Here is a 22,564-nt window from a genome sequence, read left to right as displayed (position 1 = left end):
GTCAGGGGTTCCATTCCTGAAGTGCAACGTAAACTGGAACACTGTATTAAAAAATTGCTAAAAATGAGAATAAAGTGATGAAAGCCTTATGTTTAATCCTTTGGTTGTCTTGAAAACTTCCCAGTTGGTTTATTTTGCTTCTGGTGAGGTGTGGTGTGAATCCATGATCTTGTAGAATTTCTTCCAAAAATGTACCAATATTCTTCCATCACCGTAAGACGGAAACAACGTAACCTGGGAACATCTGCTGTAGCCCAGAACAGATTTTTTGATGAATATATTTGAAAAGATAAGCTCGGAACGAAGCAAGCCGAGGCTGACATTACCTGAGGACTGCCTGTATTGTGTTGTATGCTTGTATGGACATTCAATACCTAGTGCCCCCAAAATGCAATGTAATTCAGTGTTTGAGGAATCTGTTCATCGAGTACTATTGATGCAGCAATTAAGCTTCTGAGTTCAGATTCTTATGATTTTGTCATCAGCCATGCAGCTGCTATTAAGTTATTCCAGAGCCTAGGGTGAGCAGACCAAAGTCGGTGGTACCATTATAAGCCTTACTGTCTGGGATGGTGAAAAAACCAGCGATTCAGAACTCAAACAACCTCCACAACCTCCTCCTGTCAGGAGGGCTGGGGAACTGTCCCAACCCTTTTGACCCCCTTCCAACAGCAACCAGGAAAGGAGGAGTGGAGTAGAGAAAGGAATGGGGTTGCTGAGACTGGCTGTTTCCCACCCTTCACTGCCTTGAGTAAGGGTTTGTTTGTATCTCTATTAAACCAAGTGGAAGATGCAGGAAGTGGAGCCTTAGGTAGTATGTGTTCTTTAGGATGGGTACAAGCATCTGTTCAAGGATGTTTGTCCCACCCTCTTGAACACACCAATACTGTTTCCATCTTACACTCAAACAGGAAAATCTTGGCCCTTACTGGCCGAGGTGGGGGCAGTGAAGGAGAAAAACACTGAAAGTTGTAGATCATCAGTCCCTGGATTATCAGGGGCTGGATCTTTCTTGTAGAGAAGGATTTTTTGGGTTGGAGGCTGGTAATCAACCTCTCTTCCCTGAATTAGAGCCACTTCAAGCTTTTGATGGACTTGCAAGATGTGTACTGTTAGGTGCCAATCCATCATAGCTCTTGTATGTAATGCTACTTTGTTTTAATGGTACTGTTTTCCAATTCAAGGCACTATGTTTTGGACAGGCCACAGCTTATGAGGTATTTGCCAGAGTGTTTACTTTCGCCTCAGCTTGGACTTATTCCATGGTCATTTTATTACAATGGTACCTAGACAGTTGGTTAGTCCTAGCTGCTTCCAGGGAGTGGCTGTTACAGGACAGAGACAGACCTGCCTTTTGCTATGAATTAAGTATTTTGGTCAACTGGGGAAGTTCAGTCTCATCCCCAAGCAGCAGTTAAAGTACCTGGGCATGCGTTTGGATTAGGAAGTATGTGTGCAGGTTCAAGAAAGTATTGGTGCTGTTCCTGTTAACCAGCTCAGCTTATGGGCAGAGTCACCTTTGCTTGCTTCAGGGGCAACTGAAATGGTATTGTTTGGGATGCAAGGACCCTCTTCCAAACTTGTTCCTCAGAGTTGGGAAATCAGGAGGATCTGGTGAGGTGGATGGATAACAGACACCTCTTGAATGGTGTTATGTTAAGATATCCCCTCCAGAAATGCTTCTGCTCATGGACGTATCAAAGAAAGGGTGGGACTCACACCTGAGAGGGGAATTTGATGTAGGGGTTTGGCTTCAGGACAAACCTCGTTAGCATATCAATGTTCTGGAGGTGTTAGATGATTGGTGTTGCATCCATTCCAAGAACAGTTGAAGGTGACACTCACTGGTGCCAAAGAGCCAGTAGGGTTTTTGATCCCCAAGCATTTTGCATCATAGAGAACCTCCCTCAAGTTGCAACATACAGATCTGCAACACATAGAGCCTCTTTTGAATTAACTCCCAGGGATACTAGTCTCATTTGAAAAATCAGGTAATGTCATTTGGAGAAGTACTGATGTACAGATTTTGAAGAGACTCACAGCATAGGGATGATATTGATCTTGTTTTTAGTGAGCCCAAGACATAAGTGTCAAAACTTCGACAAGAGAGATTGTACTTTTGCGCAGGTTGTGGTATAGTTTTATGTATTCTTTCTAAATTTACGTAAAGTGGAAATGTGTATTGTGGAGAAGAAAGATATTATGTTTTGTTGTGTTTGTATTTAGTTGTGAAAAGCATTGTGTTTGGCTGCTTTGTGTATTTAATTGTAAGTATGTGTAATAGTGCTTAAGTACTGGTCATCGGCTGTTTGTTGGTCAAACATTAAGTGTTGGTTGGCGATGGTCATGAGGGCAGTCTCGTCACAGCTTTGGTGCAGTGTAGTTGCATCCAGCAGGGACTCGAGAAAGGGGAATGCAGACATAGTTGTTGGTGCCTTCAAGTCCACTCAAGTATTCCTTTTCATCGTAAAGTTCATTTAGGGAGATTTCCTTTAGGAAATATGCATATCTAAATGTAAGGAGAATTTCTTGGGGTGTGCTTTGGATGAGGGTTACGAAGTAGAGATTGTGCTCAAGCCAATCTTGTCCTCAATTCAAGCTAGGAATATCGAATGTGCTATTTGAACTAAGAGTAAGTTTATATAATTTTATGTCTTGGATTAACCCTTAAACGCCGAGCCTCTATTTACAAAAACGTCTCCCGTATGCCGGCAGCATTCGGGAGTTAGCGGCGAAGCTGAAAAAAAGTTTTTTAAAAAAAATCACAGCACACTTAGTTTTTAAGATTAAGAGTTCATTTTTGGCTCCTTTTTTTGTCATTGCCTAAAGTTTAGTATGCAACCATCAGAAATGAAAAAAAAATATTATCATATATAAATATTGAAATATATGACAGCACAAAAAAAAATTTTCATATATAATTTTATACAAATCGCGCTGTGAGCAAAACGGTTAAAGCTAACAGATTATTTTTTTTCTTTGTATTGTACACTTAATTGCGATGATTTTAGTATATAACAAATTGTAAAACGATCAAAGCAACACAGAGAAAATATTATCACAATATGATGCATGAATCCGTAACACGCGGACATAAAAAAATGTTTTTTTCAAAAATTCACCATAAATCGAAATATTGTGCTAGAGACTTTCAATTTATTGCAAAATAAAGGTAAATGATTGAATATTACTAGAATGTAAGAGTTTTAGCTTACAATTGCGTTTTTCGACCATTTCGGTCGAGTTAAAGTTGACCGAAGGTTGAAATTTTGGCAGTTATCGTGATTTATGTGAAAATATTTCAAAAGTGATAAAAGCTACAACCATGAATTATTTTCTGTTGTATTCTACATGAAATTGCGCACATTTTCATATATAAAAGTTTATGTAACGACTAATGTACAACGATGCAAACATTACGACAACGTGACGAAAGAATTTCTGAGATGTTTGGCCGAGTTACCCCGTGCAGACGTAAGGAAAAAGTTTTTTATTTCAGAAATTCATCATAAATCAAAATATTGTGCTAGAGACTTCCAGTTTGTGGCAAAATGAAGGTACATGATTGAATATTACTAGAATGTAAGAGTTTTAGCTTATAATTGCGTTTTTTTTACCATTTTGGTCGAGTTAAAGTTGACCAAAGGTTGAAATTTTGGCAGTTATCGTGATTTATGTGAAAATATTTCAAAACTGATAAAAGCTACAACCATGAGTTATTTTCTGTTGTGTTCTACATGAAATTGCGCACATTTCCATATATAAAACTTTATGTAACGACTAATATAAAACGGTGCAAACATTACGACAACGTGACGAAAGAATTTCTGGCGCGGACGTACGGAAATTTTTTTTTTTCAAAAATTCATCATAAATCGAAATATTGTGCTAGAGACTTCCAATTTGTTGCAAAATGAAGGTAAATGATTGAATATTACTAGAATGTAAGAGTTTTAGCTTACAATTGCGTTTTTTTACCATTTCGGTCGAGTCAAAGTTGACCGAAGGTTGAAATTTTGGCAGTTATCGAGATTTATATGAAAATATTTCCAAACTGATAAAAGCTACAACCATGGGTTGTATTTTGTTGTATTTTACATGAAATTGTGTACATTTTCATATATAAAACTTTACATAACGGCTAATATAAAACAGTGCAAAAATTACGACAAAATGACGAAGAATTTCTGAAATTTTCGGCCGAGTTACCATGCGGACGTAAGGAAAAAGTTTTTTTCAGAAATTCACCATAAATCGAAATATTGTGCTAGAGACTTCCAATTTGTTGTAAATGAAGGTAAATGATTGAATATTACTAGAATGTAAGAGTTTTAGCTTACAATTGCGTTTTTCGACCATTTCGGTCGAGTCAAAGTTGACCGAAGGTTGAAATTTTTTGTAGTCGACGTACGGTACGTCCACTTGGCACCCAACAGACAATTTTAGTCGACGTATGATACATCCAGTAGGTGTTTAAGGGTTAATATACACAACGCAAAGCAGCATTTGAAGTGCAATTTGGAATACGAGTGAAGTAATCTGGGTCTTGTAGTATAAGACTTAGACTACGGTTAGGTTAGTACGTTTCAAACCGTATAGGCTATACGATTACACTTACGATTTGAAATGCTCTACTTGTTCTGAATGAGTCGGAGTAATAAGTCTGGTATTCTATTTAGTAGTTTTTACGAACTTGGTTTTTTACTCTGTATGTAACCCATTTATTGACCGTGGTTGTTATAGTGTAAAGATGGTACCAGTATTAGGTGAAATGAAGTGGCTTCTAGCCTTGACATTAGACACAACCCTACCTACGAACATTCAAGTTGTGAACATTCAGATATGAACAAACAGGATTGTAAATTAAAATTGTGTTCGGAGTGCTCTTCTTTGCCCCCTGCAAGTTATCACAATTTATTTAGGTTTTATACATCAATTCATATTAATAAAGTGCTGTACTCTGTAAAATACAGTACTGTATTGTGTTTTAGGATGAAAAAACTTACAGTACTGTATTGACTTTACATCATACTGTACTCTTATATGTGTGAAGACCAATGTAACTCGTTCATATGTAGGGTACTGTCTGTACTATTTGGCAAATCTTTTGCATTGCTTCCACCGCGAGGCATTCGAATAATGTTTTGATGGAATATGAATACATAACGAAGAAAATTTATAGTGTTTCTCGCAAAAATCACTGTTGCACATAGCTGCATTAAATACATATGCATACATAAAAGAAAGGTTTGTAGTTATGAAACAAATATGTAAAATTTTGCATGCTTTTGATGTGTATATTGATCGGTTATAACCAAACATATTTTTTATGATTTTGAAGTTCATATGTGTGCCTCGAGAAAACCATGATACCAAGGGTTCCCAGTCTTTTTAGGTTGGCATACCCCCAACTATTTCTTGGATGATAATTGAGAGGGCATCATAATAATTTTGGAAGTTTAAAACAGCCTAAATAATAAGATTCATTTTAAATGGCACAAAACTTGCATAGAAGAATCATAGATAAATGTCGTCCTGAACAAATATTAATTAGGAAGTTATTGACTCTTGAGCCAGGCAGGTCAGTCTGATTTATTTTGTTTCAGACATGCCTACCTCAACTATGGGATGCGATGATTTCCCTATATTGCAGTTTTTTTTATTATGTGAGTTAAAAGAAAAAATTCAAAATGGCAAGTTGAAGTTATATTTGAAAAAATTTGTACTGAACTAAAAGAAAAGTTTATGCAAATTTAACTACAGTAATATAAATATGATGAATTTGTTTATGCCATGTAATTTCACCTAATATAACATGGTGAATTTGTTCACGCTATGAGTTGAGAAATTACAGTAAATTAACTAAATAGTTTTAATTAATATCTATTGCATCTTTTACGCAGTAAATTATGAAGGAACAGGTAAAATTTTGTTTTGGACCCAGAGTGGTGATAATTGGTCAGTGAGATTTCGTTTAATGCTCTGCTTCCTAAGTGAAACTCCAGCATCTTTTGACTTATGGTGGGAGTTTATGTTTTTACATACATCATACGTTTCTGATTAGTATGTATTTATTTTTTCAACTGACATTTCATTGTATCATACTTGATTCAGTGGTTGGATTCTGGATGACAGGTCATTTTATCTTATCTAAATCAAAGAGTTATCATTTACCAGGCTAGTTCATTTTGCTTATAGGTACAGTATACAGTCTAATGGTGCGTTTGCCTCTTGATATAACATAGATACTGTATAGTGAATGTGTTGTAATACAGAGTGAATATATAAGAAATAATAATTATTGTAGTAAGATTTTTCCAGGTAAATTTCAAAATAAGTAAAAGTTGTGTTACTATGCTATCTCAAAATACTAACAAGTAATGTAACTTGCACAAAGTTCCATTTACAAAGTGTGTGTAATTCTTGAGTTGCTCATTTAGCTGTATTTATGATTTCATGCAACAGAAAATGTTTGCTCACTGTAAATGAAAAATAGCAAAATAAAAATAATAATTTGCATTGGAAAAATGGCAACAAAATAGTTGTGAAAATGAATGATTTAATAAGAATACTGGGTTTTTCGAGCTAAGGATTACGATGTGAAATTATTCTATTTTTTTTTTTACAAACATTTAGGTTTCTCATACAGTACAGAATATGTTTATCACAAAATATTATATTGCACATTGCATGAAGGATTTTGTGATATACAAATAGAATAATGGAAAAATACATAACTTTTTGCTGTGCTGTACTTAAATTTTATGTGAAATTACAGTTAAGAGTGAGTCAGACAATATGAGTATTAAGCAGCTGATTGTAACAGCAACTCTCTCTTTAGCCAAAATACAAATAGCTCCAGTAGTATTTTATTGCAATATATATATTCTTTAAAATATAAGGAAAACTCATTGAGTTAGGGGTTAATATCCAGATGATTTGGTGAAGAAAATAATGACTATAACCAACAGTAATGGAATACGAACATTAGTGTGTCATTATGCACTGGTATTTGTTTCAGCAGCTTTGTTTGGTAGCCGGGAAAGTCTTATATACATTGCTAGCATCAGCTACTTTTCAGACTTAGGGCCTACAAAGAGCAGGTATTTGTGGGCACAGTTTTAAGTACTGTGAAAGAGCATTGGCTGATGATTAGAGAACTCAGTGATGCCAGTGAGCAACATTTTGCGAATCTTTGTACTAGATCCTTAAAGGCTGTTGTCTAACATTCTGTTTGATAAACGTTGGGGACTGGATAGCTTTCTTTTAGTGAATTATTGCAGCATAATGGAATGAGCAGTAACTTCATTGCAGGTGTTAAAGAAATAAAATTCGAAATTGTACCCATAAGTAAATAAACTTTTGCACTTGGATTAGATGTACAGTATTGAACCTGTACATTGTACTGGCATGTTATTTAGGACTATAAGAGAAATTTCTTTCCATGCACTTTACAGTAGTATATGAATGTCACAAGAACGAATAGGTGTTATTCAGTTTATTAAAGAACATCTAATGTTTATTGTGTAGATTCAGTTTTCAGGTGATCTAGTAAATATTTGTGCTGTTTATTATGTGATTTCACTTTTTCAGGTACTGTAATCTAGTAATCCAGTTGGGTAGTTAAACTGTTTGAATCACAATGAATTCTAGACTTAACAGTTTCAACCCTCTATGGTTAAGGGACCCTGAATTCAGACGCTGGATTGAAAGGGTACCCAGCAATCCTCATAAAGCTCATTGTTTGTTGTGTGAAAGAGACTTCATAATTGGAGACCAGGGTCATCGTGCTCTTAAAGCACATGCTGACACTCAGAGGCACAAAATGCGTACTCAGATGGTCTCAAGTTTAAAACATGACCGTCGCTCATCTGACAGATTCCCCAGTTCCCCAGGAAGCTCAACATCACATGGAGACACCTTTGTTAGTAAGCAGGTGAGTATGAAATACTGTATTTTGGTATGTGAGTTGACATATTTTAAGGCAGTTGATCAGTTGAGGTGGGTTTTCATGAAAAACCAGAATCCATCAGCCTGCACAAACATTGACCCTTGCTTTCAGTTTTTAAGTGATTGCTATAAGCCAAAGCCATCTCTTGTACATTCAGTGTTCGTAATCACAATTGGAAGCACCTTGCAGAATTCTATGTGGTTGGATCCAAATTTGAAGGAAAATTTGCTTTTTTTTTTTTGGTAAATGTAATGGCAAATAAATATATAAATGAAAAATTGACCATTACTTATGTAATTGTTAGTTTTTGCCAAGAAATACCATGTTACGCAAAAGATATTAATAAAACTGGTTGGAGAGGAAATCTAAGTGAAATTTTTAATATGCTTGTCCTTAATAGACAATAATTCAAGCTGAATTTCTCATCCTTTCATTTATGCTGCGTTTCATTATTATACTTTTACATCACACAAGAGGATTGTTAGAAGTTGCAGTTTAGATGGTATTTGGATCATGAAAATGTACCTCGGAAAATTATATGCGCAAGGTTTATAATGCTAAAGTTGTTAGTCTGAATAGTGAGCCTAATTGTAATACTGTAGATTCTCTAGAATTCATGAAAGTATTATGCCTGGAAGTCATAAGAAACATCGGTAAAGGAAGAATGTGTTCTCTGATGTTTGGGAGTTAACAAGAAATCAAGTTCTTATTTATTGGAGAGCCCGGAGTGTCAGTAAACAAAGCATTCTGAATGCATTTGCAGAAGCCTGTAATGCTCACAGAATGAAAACTCTTAGAATACATTTCCATACAGGGGTAGAAATCAGAATGTTTACAGAAATACTTTATGAAAATGTGTTGTGTTTAACTCGACTGAAGAACTACAATGGTTAGTAAAGTATGGAATAAGAATACAGGGTACTCATTTATCTGGAAAATGCTCACCATATGCTATTTAGTGCCTACAAAAGTTTGCTTTGGCAGTGAAATTCACAATTCGATGTTTTAAATGTTGTTTGGCCGAATTACTTTTTAAAGCCTTAAGAAATATGCAGGGTTGACAACAGGCATTACTGTTTAGTTCACCAAAGCTTAAATATCTGCAAAAATATGTCTTCTTTCATTCCTAAATATAGTGTTTTAAAGCTACCTGCTTTCCCAGAAAAGTTGAGGCAAAATTTGTTCAACTTAGAAAAGTAACTAGGTCTTGTGATGGCTGAAAGCCTTGTTTACGGTTTAGCCCTGGCAGGATGGCAGATTTTTGCAATCTGAACCCTTGTCTTGGTATCTAATTCTTCAAGGTACATGTTGAACAAGATAACCGTCTTGTTTTGTCTCGTATGAATTGGAACCTTTTTTCCTGTTTTCACTGATATTGTGAATATTTGACATCTTAGATGTTGTCTAGAATTGGTTGGCTAATAACAATCATTAGCCTTCCCATCTTTAGACCCTAAAGATTACTGTTGTTTTTACCAGTTTTAACCTGTTAAGCATCACTTACGGGAGACGTTGCTGCTACCGTATTGTCACATTTTCTTGCTCGCAGAGCGGTCATTTGGTCTATGCTAATTTTTATGCTTTTTTATGTGTTCTTTTTTATTACAGATATTGTTTTTTTTGTATAAACAGACTAGGATAATAAATAATGTAGAATAAGAAAAGATGAAAGACTGTATTTTGCATTTTCATATCCCAAAGATTACAGACATGAAACACAAAAGGGAAAAAATTATTCTTTCATATGCCATTCCCTGAACCACAGAGCCAGTCAAGCAATGAATGGTTACATTTCATTTACATTTGTTTTATACCATTTTAGTGCATGTGATACTGTAGGCAAACTTTGTAATTATGCATCTAGAAAATGGTTTATAAATCTGTTCTTTACTGTTACAATGTGCTCCGTGACATCACCATCAAAAAAACTAAAAAACTCCACAGGGTTTCCATTATCCTGAACAGTTAATTTCACAGCTTTGGTTGAATGAAAAATAATGGACTTCTCTCCTTATCGGTTACTTTCCAGTCTTGTGGCAGTGCAGTGATCGAACCTAAATTATGGTTTTCTTCAGAATTAGATAAACCTCATTCAGCCTATGTTAGAGGTTTCTGAGTTGCTACTCTGGGTCTCGTAATCATCATCAGTCTCTACATCAAGTAGTGATAATATCCTTTCAGGCTAGAGATTTTTCTTTTGCTTTGGAGTGCGCATTCTGTGTGATAAATGGGATCAAAATAAAAAGAAAATGATTGTTTATCAATGAACGTGTGTAGCATAGCGGGAGGCGAGAGGTAGATGTCCTCTGTCAGACCGTCTTTCTGTTACAAAAAGAGTTGCAGTTTACCCATAATTTAGCTCATAGTGCTACCAAATGGTGTTCCTGTAATTTGTATAAGAGTAAAGTGTATTTCTGAGCATGATCTGTGCAGCACCAGCCTTGAAAGAGGGAGAACGTGTTACTCCGTTGAAGTCAGTGTGATATGGGATGCGGGCAACGGAGATAAACCGTTGGTAATGCTTAACAGGTTAAGGACCTTATTTTGGGTAGAGTCAAGACATTAATTCCTGTTGTGGTGGAGGTCACATTCCTCTGGAGGTTCTTGGGGTCACTATAGACTCATGGTGTAGCATGTTAAGTAGTAGTATATTAAAGCTTTGGACTTGGTGGCAAACTGTGTACTGTACACTTATGACACAGATGCAGCTTGCTTGCCTTGCTAGCAAATTTTTCCGGATTTAAATCACAGAGGGTTGCAAGCTGAGTGAAAAGAATGGAGCCACCCCCTTGGGGAAAAGGTATATATAAAAATATATGTACTGTACTGCACTTGCTATCATGTAGTAGTAGTAAAAGTTTAAGAACAAGCATATATTTCTTGCAGCCTGTATAAGCTTACTGTACATGTAAAATGCAGTTAATAAGATTAGTACAGTTGTAAGGAAAGCCAAGGACAAAATAATTCTTATTTCAGTTGACAAAATTCGTAGTAGGAGGATGAAGGGCCAGTTAGTTATTTGATTGTTAATAGATGACCTTTTTAGAGGAGTCGTGTTGTCAAGTGCATAGAACTTGGAATTTGATGAAATTGTTTGAGAAGGTTGTAGGAACCAAACTGGGTTGTTTTCTTCATATGATGATCAGGCATTGCAAAGGTATAGAATTATTTTATTAAAGAAAAAAGTTGTCTGAATCTTTGCATATATTGACTCATAACATCACTAAAGGGTTTGAGGAAAGCTCAAATTATCCAGAGGCTCAAAATCGGCAAAATCCTAATTGTAAAGTATGAGGTGATTGACTGACTGTTAATTTAGGAAAAATACAAAATATGGGACTGGCAGCTTTGAATTTTTGTCTAAGGGATATATATACACTTCACATACAAAATCTTGAAAGTGATATTGGTCTGTTCATCCTTGTGTTCCTCTATCTTTGTCTTAATGCTGGCAAGACTCCAGAAGGTTGGTTACATTTGATTGGTCCAATGGTTTTGTAAATTATCTTGACAGATTTTATATAATATTCACATACAATTTAATATATACTCCAGGGTGTTTTGTTAGGTATATTCTTTTGTAAAGATTATACCAGTCTGTAGGAAAGCTTAAAGTATATTTATATTGTACTTGACTATTACAGTACAAAGTCCGTCTTGTTAAAAATGTAAGATATGTGATTGTACTGAGGTATCTTTAACAAGATCTGAGGTTAGTTTTGTTTACATAATGTAATCATCTAAGGTTTGGAGTTAAATTTTGCTGTGTCCCACAATTGTCAGTCATGTAGGTAATTTTTTCTGTTTTAATTTTGGATTGATATAGGCAGTAGGACTTACTATGTTCATTTTACATTGTTGAGTGCAGTAAAGTCCTGTAAATACAGTATTCAGTTACAGTACTGGATAGTCTTTTACAGCTAAACCTACAGTAAATTAGAAATTAAGGGTAACAAACAAACTTAACACTTAGCACACTTAGTTATAGTTTCTGTCATACTGCACACCACCTCTCTGCCTTTCATGTTTGTGTGCATGATGGTGGCCGTACTAAAAGAAAAACTTATTGAACAATGAGGTTGCTGTAGTGTTCAGGGTCTTTTGCTCTGTAGCTCTCCAAGCATGTGGCAGTGTATTCATCTGAAGCATGGTGTATTATATAAAAAGTATAGCCTCAGTCCAAGCTTGAAACAGTTAATGACAGAAAAACTTGATACTTTAGTTAGGTCTCAAGGTCATTGTATTTCTAATCTTAAAAAAAAAGCCATGAATTTTGAATAAGAAGCACACAAGATTTGTATTATTTCAGATCTTAGAAATGGCTTTCACAAGCCTTTTAATGGATATCAGTGTAATTTACACAGGATTTTCGTAAGGTGGTCACAAGTTGGTTTAAAACTCTAGTTTTGTGGTACAATACACTAACTTTTTTCACTTTTATTTTGTTACTAGTACCTCAGCTTAGTGGTGGAATTCAACTTTACAGTTTTCGGTACTTATGTGAAAGGTCTGAGACCTACAGTAGGTGTCCCATCAAAAAGATTTTATAAAGATCTGGAAATACTGGGTAAGGGTACAAGGGACGGTGGATGCTGAAACAATAAGACTGACGTTAGCCTTTCCTTTGTTGCCAGAGAAACTGACCCATCAGACTCAACATGAGAGTGCCCTTCTCTTTTGGTTTCTGTTTATCGTAAAGAATTTGCAATCTTCTTTCAAACCCTTAGCCTTTGTGTCTGTTTTTTAGCAGGGAGGTTTGGTGGTTTTTTTAAGACTTATTTTAGTATTACTCTGGTGTGCTTGAAGTAGTAAACATACAGCATGTACCTATTGTACAGCCAGATTCACTTAACGCCATACTTTGTTGCCTGTAAGGTAAGAGTAACAGATACAGCTTTAACTCCATGTGATGAGTGGGGCCTCTGTGAAATTCTGCCACTCGTATTTTTCCTGTGCTTTATCTTCTCAAATCTCCCCTGATCTCCAGCCTCTTCTGTTGGGTCTCCAAAAGCTGTGAAAGACATGTCCAGGTGACTCCATCTCCCTTTCATTATTATCTCATCTACATGTGGAACACCTGTATTATCCCTCAAAATATAATTTTTAACATCTGCCATTTGGCTCCTAATATTCTGAGATTGACAAAATCTTTTTGTTATAGTTTCATTGTCATACCATGATTCATGTCTATAGCAGTACAAATTATAATAGACTTATGTACAGTACAATCTTTTGTATGCAATTTGTCATTTTTTATTCCAAATCTTATTAAACCAGTCCATTGCTTGATTTGGCTTATTTAGTCCCACCATATTCCAGCTTAAGAGAATCTTTATGGGATATCATTCTTCCTAAATATTTGAAAGATTCAGTCTCATTAATCCTTTCTCCATCTACAAATATTATTTGGCATCCTGTTTTCATTACATCTGTTTTCTTAGATTTATTTTCAGTCCCATCTCTATAACTGTATGATGCATTGTATTAAGTAATTTTTGTGATGCTACTTTGATTATTCTAAGTGTCAAGTTTCAAATGTTACTCTAGTCCAAATTACCTCTTCCATCTCTTAACCCCTTTTCCATTTTAAAATTTATGAAAAGGGCAAACAGAGAAGGTGAAATAACATTCCTTTGTAGCGACCCCAGTACAGGTACTGGAAAATCCCTCATAACTCGTATCCTTGGGATCAAAGGATTGCTTGTTATTTGATTGCCAGTCCTATTTTTCATATTTGTTATGACAAACACACATTGATGTTCATCTTTGTAAAAAAAATTTCCTTTACAAATAATTTGCTTGTTTGGTCCCCCCTCAAAACCTTTTTTTATATATAAATAACCCAGTGAGAAAGCAAGCAGATGAACATCAGGTGCATAGTTTACCTCAGTGTGCTGTATATGTGAAAATACAAACTTACGCAGACTGAAACAGTGTTGGCCAAGAAATTTCTGATGCAACACTGCTGGGCAGTCTGTATCATATACATTACTTTGTATTCTGTACAAGTTTTTTCAGTTTGCTGGTATGTCAATTCCAGAAAAGGTTTATTCAATATTAAAATCAGTGAACTTGAAAAAACATAAAAGTATTTTTAAAATAAATGAATTGAAAAACTATACTAATCAAAATCACACTACTTCTGTGCATTGTTTTCAATATTTGCTGGTCTAAATTGGGGTGTGTTTGATGTTGGGAAGTATATTTAACTCAACAATTTTGTGTTTTGTTTTTATTTCATTAGAACTCTCAAAGTCACTGTCACTTGGAGTTATCCAGGTGAGATGGAAGGAAATGGGTGGGGGGAGGGCGACTTTTAAGGAGCAGAAGAGCTTAATCTACAAACATGTGAAGGGTAGTAGAATTGGATGATTGGCTGTTAAGGCCAGCAGTAGATCTGTTTGTCTCCTTGAAAAGAAAAATTAAAAAAAGTTGTCCATGGAATGGCAAAGAGCAAAATGTGTTCAGGTTAATCTTGACGACACTTTGGAAACTGATTCTTGAGCTGGCTGGCTGAGGGATGGAGAAGCTTTGTATGTTTGACGGGATTAGAGTAGTATCTGTAGAGTACAAGGAACCCATCCAATTGAAAAAAGTGGGAAAAAATTCCTTTGGTTGCTTTAATCTAAGGCCAGGTGGGTTAGACAAAACTTGAGTACAGGCAGTCCCTGGTTTACGACAGTGGTTCCGTTCCTATGCTGCGTCGTAAGCTGAAAATTGTTGTAAACCAAGACATCGTTGAAAATCATAAGAAAACCTTAGAAAAAATTACTGTTAATTTTTTGGGTGTCTCGAAAACATTGTACCCTGCATTTTTATTGAGTTTTTCATCGAAAAAACCTCAAAATTTTTATTATTCTGCCATTTTGGATCCATATTTCTTCCGTCCAGTTGGCATCGAAACCCCGGAACATGCGTCGTAAGCTCGGAACATCGTAAGCTGAACCTGTCATAACCCGGGTACTGCCTGTATTAGCAGCACTAAAGAGGAGGCATGAAGGATGTGGGAGGGAGCAGATTCTATGTCTTGATAAGACTAGATAATTTTCAGTGGGTATGAATAGAAAATATGTCTACTAAAATTTACTTTTCAGTCAAGACTTCTGAGTTGATAGCATAGTTTATTGGAGGGCTGACAGTAACCAAAGAGTACTTCTCATTGGTAAGTAGGAGTAAGACTTGTGGTGAGGAGAATGAGGGGAGGAAAAACACCAATAGTAGGAGCAAGAATTTGACTGAGGAGAATGAGTGGGGAGAAGTAGAAGTAGGAACATGAAAAAGGTAGTATGTGCCTCACATCATTTAGTTCATGGCTAGAATAATATACATACAGGGAAAAAATTTGACATGGCAGACAGGAGAACCAGAAGAGAAATGGCAACTGCGTGCAACAAGATTAAAACTGAGACTTGGAAAAGAATGAGGGATGGGGGATGCAGTTGAGACTTAGAAAAGAATGTGGGATGGGGGAAGAATCAGGAGATAAGAAGGGGGAGCAGAAGCAATAGCATAAACCAGAGGAGGATGGCCTAGTGGTAAAAGGAATGGAATGTAATATTGCTGCATAGAACCTCAGTTGTAGGCTTCATAATAAAAACTAAGTCCATGCAAGCCTTGAGGAATTGGATGGAATGATCAAAGAAGGCTTGAGTAGAGGGGACGTAGAATAGCAAATCTCCTTTGCATTCCTCATTTATTAATGGTCTTTTGCATGTATGTGAGCTTTTAAAACCTATCCAATGATTTTGACCATGATAGACATTATGATGCTTAAAATTCTAAGTTGGTTTTCCAATTGTTTTTCTCTGTGGGGGACAAATGCTTTGCATTGTTAGCCACTAAGGCCTGTGCTTTTCTTCTGCTGAGGCTTGTGGTCATAAAAGTTGATTAAGGTAAGCATACACAAATGTGTTAATAAAACAAACTGGTCTCTTTTTAGTTATAAATGTGATATCTCTCATATTACAGTAATTAGGGACCACAGATGGGTTGCAAGTAAATGAACAAAGTTTGTGGGTAGAGGGTTAGCCTACCAAGCTTCTACCTTTCAGAAGCAATAAAGAAGTATTAATCAAGAGTCATGCTTTCAACAAACAGGTGTTATTGTAAACACATCTTTTTAATACAGAATTCCAAGGTATTATGAGGTAGGTGAAAAAATGAGGGGCATTGGTCAATATTGGAACAGATAATTATCAATGACCAAAACTAGTGAAATGATTGGAGGCTAGAAGTTTGTTGGTATACTTCACTTGATGGGGATCTCTTCCCCATAAAGAAAATAAAGATAATTGTCATGATAAATGTTTAATATATTATTCCTTGCCACATGAATATTAGGCTCTATAAGGTGTTGGTTTGTGCTTGAAAAATTTTTTTTGTTTCCTTTGCTGCTCTGATTTTTGTAATCCTGAAAGGTTTTCAGCTGTGATGCAGTATTTATAATATTTAAGTGCTTTATGCTTTTGAAGTTTGAAAGTATTCCCTGTTTTATTCTAATTCAGTCATCTTTGAAGAATTTTAAGTTCATTTGATGCATGATGATTAGTAGTAGTATTGCAAATGAAAACGTGTTACTGTATTTTACAGGTTTCCCCATTGAGCAGATATGAGCGGGATGACCAGTTGATACCGCTACTTGATAATGGGTGGAATATGGTGGAAGGACGAGATGCCATCAATAAGACTTTCCTGTTCCAGAGTTTTAATGAGGTTTGTGGTCTATATTTGCACTTACTTTTTACAGCTGCTTCATTGTGAATTCTTCCTTTATTTCATTTTGCCAATATCACCAGACTAAATCCTATCATAAAATGAGCAGGTATTAAGTAGCATTAACTATGGAACCTTGGCAATTAGTTTTACAGATGTACAAGCTTATTTCACATATGATTTAATTGCTGACTCTGGTTGGGGATGACAATGATGTAAATTCAGCACAGATAGTAAACTTGGTGTTGTTCACAAGGCTTCTTCATAAAATGAACTGTTGTTAGTGTTGTGCAAGTTGGATTTTTTGTGTTCCTGGGAAATTGATCTCCTGTTTTGATCTCTGTAGCCTTCCAGGGACTTCATCTTACTGGCATATTTATATGAAACAATTGTGTAGTTGATCCCAGCCTGTTTGCGGTTCTGGTTTTGCAGACTCGTCTATTTGCGGGTTTCTGTACGGAACATATATACACATTATCCGCAGAAAATTTTTCTGTTCACAGTATTTTTCATAGAGACATATTCACAAATTACTGTATTTTCATATTTTAATTACTAAATGCACTTTTTGTGATAAAACTATTGAAATACTGTATTCAGGTATAAGCATTTTTAGGGAGTTTTTTGGTGTTTTGAACTATAAAAATAGGAAGTTATAAGTGTTTTTAGAGGGGTTTAGATTTTAGCTATTGGCCGGGGTTAGTGGTACGCATCCCCCAAGAATACTGGGAGTCGACTGGATTAATTTTTGTAAAAACCACATTTGTGATTAGAGCAAGTTTTTGTTAGTGTTAATTTTTTTAGAATTGGTGTGAGCTGCTCATTTTGGAGAATGTTAGCATCTACAGTATATTCACTTGATATACAACCACACTAAGTTCCATAGTCTTATTACCTTTATAGCAAACCTGTTATGAAGTGTTTCTGGAAGTACTGTATTATGGATATTGATGCACATAACTTTAAAGAGATGCTGTTATGCTGCTTTAAAGAGTAGCATGGGTGCCTCAACTTTATTTGCTTTTCTTGACATTTCTGGGTTGTATAGATTTTTAAACTAATTTTTTTTGCATTTATATTGCTCTTGTTTTATTTGTTCAGAAATGGACATTCCATTCTTTGGAACCTTGTTAGCTAATTAATAGCCTCATTAGCTTCTTCCACTTGCTCATATGCTCCTCTTGAATAGTTAATATAACACTTAATTACCCATTTGATTTGATTCTTTTATCTCTTTCACACCTTGAAGCTCAAGATGGTAATTTTCTTCAAAGAGGATGGCTTAGTAAGTGGCTCTGTTCCACTCATACTAACTTCCTTGAACAAATGATTTAACTGCTTTCTGATCTTACGTTGTTATGAATTGAATGTTTTTATATTTTTCTGCTCCTTTAGTCTTTTAAACTTAAACCAAATATCTACCGTAATGTTATCTAATGGCACTCTAACTTTTTATGGACAATCTTTGCTTCTACTAATCCCCTCCATACTGTGTCGGCTGTGGCATTTTGAAAATCTGCTGTCTGCTGCTGAACTGCTGAACTGCTTGTATTGCATGTACTTCTGACCATGTCTTGTGCAGCATTTCATTCGAAAAATTGGGAGGGAAAAATATTATGCCACAGGTTTAAAGGAGATACTGGTACAGAATGTTGTCAAGAAGACAGAGGAAACAGAATACAGTGCTCCCCATTTTTACACAGGAATAGGTTCCAGAACCTACCGCGGAAATGCAAAAATCCCCTCTAAAAATGCTTGTAAGTGGCTTATAACTACCAAATAACTTGTAGCCCTTAAACTAAAATGCTTATAACTGCCTGTTTTAACATTTCACTGCTTAATTTGATAGTTCAAACAAAAATATACTTTAAATTATCATAGTAAAACAATTTAATAGCATTTCCAACAAAAATACCCCCAGTTCATCATCCAAGACCACCCAAAGTAATCTTACATTACAGTACTCTCCTACTACAGTACTGTTACCCTTAAGTAGGCTATATACACCCTTAAAATGCTTACAACTGCCTATTTTAACAGTTCATCACCAAGCTTGACAGTTCAAATAAAAATATACTTCAGACAATCTTCCCAGACCACACTAATATCATTTCAAAGTCATGTTGCAAAATTAAGTTCAAGCCTACAATTGTTACTCTTACGTATCCCCTATCATTCAGACACGAAAGTTTTCTTTAGCCTACATAACTTTGTGCATCGTTCTGTTCGTATTGTACGTAATGCACTGGGTGTAAATTTAATTTAAGTATATTATCCTGTGTTGTAAGATGATTTTGAAATGATATTTACTGTATAGGTATTTTAGGATAGTACTACTGTACAAAGCACATCTAAAATACGTGGGTACTGTAGTTTAGATCGACGGGACACGTACATACCTCCAAAGAGAATGTTAGGTTTGTTAATTACGTCATGTTATTTTTGTGATTACATACAAATATATTTATGTTAAAAAATGATTCACTACAGTAAGTTATTATTAATCTTTGAAATATTAATATCATTTCAAAGTCATCTTAAATATTTTACCCATAAAAATGTATACGTACAAAAGAGAGAGAAAGAGAGATTTTTCAGGATTATTCGCAGCTATTTTATTTAACCACCAAATGGACAACATAATAATAATAATATACTGTTGGAGTTTGGACCTGTCATATATGTCAAATATCTGACTGTGACCCGCTCAGAGCTTTGGAAAAGATTGGGAATACATGTATGTATTTGTTTGTTTAAAATTTCATGTAATTTACTCTAGAAATGCATAAATTTTTTAATTACAGTATATTATTATTAGGTAGTCCCCGGTTATCAATGGGCTTGGTTATTGGCGATCTGGTTTTACGGGACTTGTTTAGTGGTGAAAATCGCCGATTTCCGCTTATCGGCACAGATAATTGGGTATTGGCACTGATATATACCTAACAAAGGCATCGATAACCTCGGCACTTTTCAGTGCTGATAAGCCTTGAAAATCACCGAAAAGGTGCCGAAAATTGCCTATTTTCGGTTATAGGCGATTTTCGGTTATCATTACACCGTCAGAAAGGAGCCCCTGCCAATAACCAGGGACTGCTTGTATTATTATTATTATTATTATTTAGTCTTATTCTTATTAATATTTTAAAATTAGTACTTATTATTAGGTAAATCATTTCTCTCTCTCTCTCTCTCTCTCTCTCTCTCTCTCTCTCTCTCTCTCTCTCTCTCTCTCTCTCTCTCTCTCTCTCTCTCTCTCTCTCTCTTCTCTCTCTTCTCTCTCTCTCTCTCTCAGTATACTTATATTTTAATGAAGAAATACAGTAATTAGTGAATACAAAGTGTTGATCTACAAAAAAAAGCGAATTAATGATAACTTTAGAGATACGGCCCAAAGAAAAACCCACGAATTAGTGAAATTTCCCCCACGGACAAGTGAATGTGTTTCACAAAAATCCACAACAAAATGAAACGTGGAAATGTGAAACACGTACAAATGGGGGCCACTGTAAAGTTCTGAAAAAGTCTCACACCCACATCGAGAGAAAGTATGTGTTTTTCTCTGCTTGGAGGTATGAATCTAGAGACTAAATCTCAACCGTGGATACTTCATTTGAAGGTGCACGTGTACAGTATGAAGTATCTCAATCGTGGATGCTTCATTTGAAGGTGCATGTGTACACCTCAATCTAAAATTTGCCCAATCTATTTATCACTTTGATGATTGTAGCACTGGTTGCAAGATGAGGTTTGGTGGACTAAAAGTTTTGGGAAAAGTAAATACTAGGACCTAGATTTAAAGCCTCATAAATTTTAGATCACTTCAGGATGTTAAAATTCTTTCCATAATTATTTCACACACTTCAGCTGCAACACATCAACAAATGGTACAGTTCAACAGTTAGCATGAGCTTTGAATAGAATACCTTTTACTCATAATCTTGATGAATAAGTTCTCTTACAAAATAATTCTTTGTTAACTTTATGTATGTATAATTTATATTTGGGTTTAAGCAGCAGTGGTGTAGTAGATGGCAAAGTCAACAAAAAGAGAACTCCTAACAGGATTAGGAAGGAGTAGGACTGCTAATATGATCTTATTAGTGGCTACAGAAAAAGTTGGTACTCTTTCTTGGGAAGTTACTTGTTGTTTAAATAAAGGAGATATTACAGTAGATTTCCAACTCTTACATTGAGGTAACTTTCTGGCAGAGAAGATTTAATCAATTGTAGCATATGCCCTGTGACATCCAATTTGTGAAGCTGTTGTATGATGCCAAACACGCCATGTTGTGTTGTGTGCTTTCTCCATATCAAAGGACACAACAGTGTTTTGTCTTTTGTCTGAAATCGTGCCATATCTGGTTGGAGAGATAAAAAAAAGAGGGCCCGAAGTGCTTCTGTTCTCCCCAAAGTCAAATTTATTTGGAGCCTTTTATTGCTATTTTAGCTGTTTTATAAGCCTTAGCTTGTTACATGTGCTTTTATACTCCTTTTGAATAGAAGTCATAATAATTACCTCTTTGCTATGATTCTGTTACCTTCTTCCCCACACTTTGAAGCTCAGTATGGTAGTTTTCTATGAAAAGTATGCCCTAGTGAGTGGCTCATTTTTTCGAGAAACCACATTAGATGATAATTAAGTTTTTCCATTACTGTAATTGTAAAAGCAGGTTGCAACTAGGAACAGTGAGAGAAATGTTCAAGATTTTAGCATCTTCAGTTAGGTGCTTTGTTATATAAATATTTTCCTCTCCTAGGTTACTTCGTTTGTGTAAGGCTTGTTGTAATGTTGTCATAGTAAAATTGCCATTGTACTCTACTTAGTTATTATCAAGCTGTAATTGCAACTTTACTTTGGTGCAGAATGAGTTTAGGATGGTGGATAGTGCTTTGGTTTTGAGATGTGTGAAAAATGTCCCCCAAACTTATTAGCAATATTATCAGGATGTACAATTAATTTATTTTTTATTTTCAAGGAAGTAAAGTTGAGGGAATATACTTACCACTGAGTTTCCTATTATTTTTGCATATCAAGCCTAAAGAATATACAGTGTACTTGAATTTACTCCACTTGGCTTTTTCTATAGTAGAGCCATTGTTCTCTTTGGACATGCTTATAATTAATTTTGTATGATAGAGAGGCACTTTTTGTATCTACTGTAATAGTTATTGGTCTTTCTCCTCAATGCCTTACATTTCTTGTGACACCATGGTATCACTGGTCTCCTCAATTTATCCTCTATTTTAGGTATTGCATTATTTGGGGGCTTCCACACTACAGTAAAATATCTAAATACACATTGAAAGCGTATTGCATGTACTGTACATCATGAAGAGCCCATAAGGGGGTAATGCTGTCAGTGCACCTCAACTGGTGCACTGTAGGCATTACTTAGGGTTCTTAGCAGCATCCCTTTGGCCCCTAGCTGCAACCCTTCATTCATTTTACTGTACCTTTGTTCATATTCTCTTTTCTTCCATCTTATCTTCTACCCTCTCCAACAGTTGTTCCATAGCGCAACTGTGAGGTTTTCCTCCTGTTGCACCTTTAAGGCCTTTTTACTCCCAATTTCTCTTTCAGCGCTGAATGTCCTCACAGGTCCAAAGGGCGCTTGGTCTTTGGCCTAAATTTTATTATTTGGGGTAAATCTTTAACAGTTACCTACTGTTAAAGACAGCTTATATCTTCCCGCCAATAGCCGAGTCAGCATTCAAATAAAAGATCAAATGGCTGCCTATATGACTGTCTAGAACACCTGTTCTCCACCAGGTGTATTTCAAATGTTTTAGCTCCTGTCAGAATTCGCCTTGCCGCTATTGTGTATAGGTACTTGTTGGAATTTAATGGTTTTAGCTGTTGCTATCATGGTACTGTACATTTATTTTTCCTAGGATGCC

General features: G+C 35.6%; 1 protein-coding gene across 1 annotated transcript in view; it reads left to right on the top strand.

The window, feature by feature from the left end:
- The window catches only part of LOC136826038 (pterin-4-alpha-carbinolamine dehydratase 2-like), a 43,785-nt gene that overhangs the window by 6,492 nt on the left and 14,729 nt on the right, over positions 1-22,564 (top strand). The window contains exons 2-3 of the mRNA XM_067082910.1: positions 7,594-7,936; positions 16,541-16,663. Of these exons, the coding sequence (XP_066939011.1) occupies positions 7,643-7,936; positions 16,541-16,663 (417 nt within the window). The 5' untranslated portion in view covers positions 7,594-7,642. The remainder of the gene's footprint in view (positions 1-7,593; positions 7,937-16,540; positions 16,664-22,564) is intronic.

The sequence above is a fragment of the Macrobrachium rosenbergii genome, chromosome 40 (genome assembly GCF_040412425.1).
Source record: "Macrobrachium rosenbergii isolate ZJJX-2024 chromosome 40, ASM4041242v1, whole genome shotgun sequence".
Classification (NCBI taxonomy): Eukaryota; Metazoa; Arthropoda; class Malacostraca; order Decapoda; family Palaemonidae; genus Macrobrachium; species Macrobrachium rosenbergii.
The sequence above is the reverse complement of the archived record's forward strand: the minus strand, read 5'-3'. Positions and strand labels throughout refer to the sequence as shown.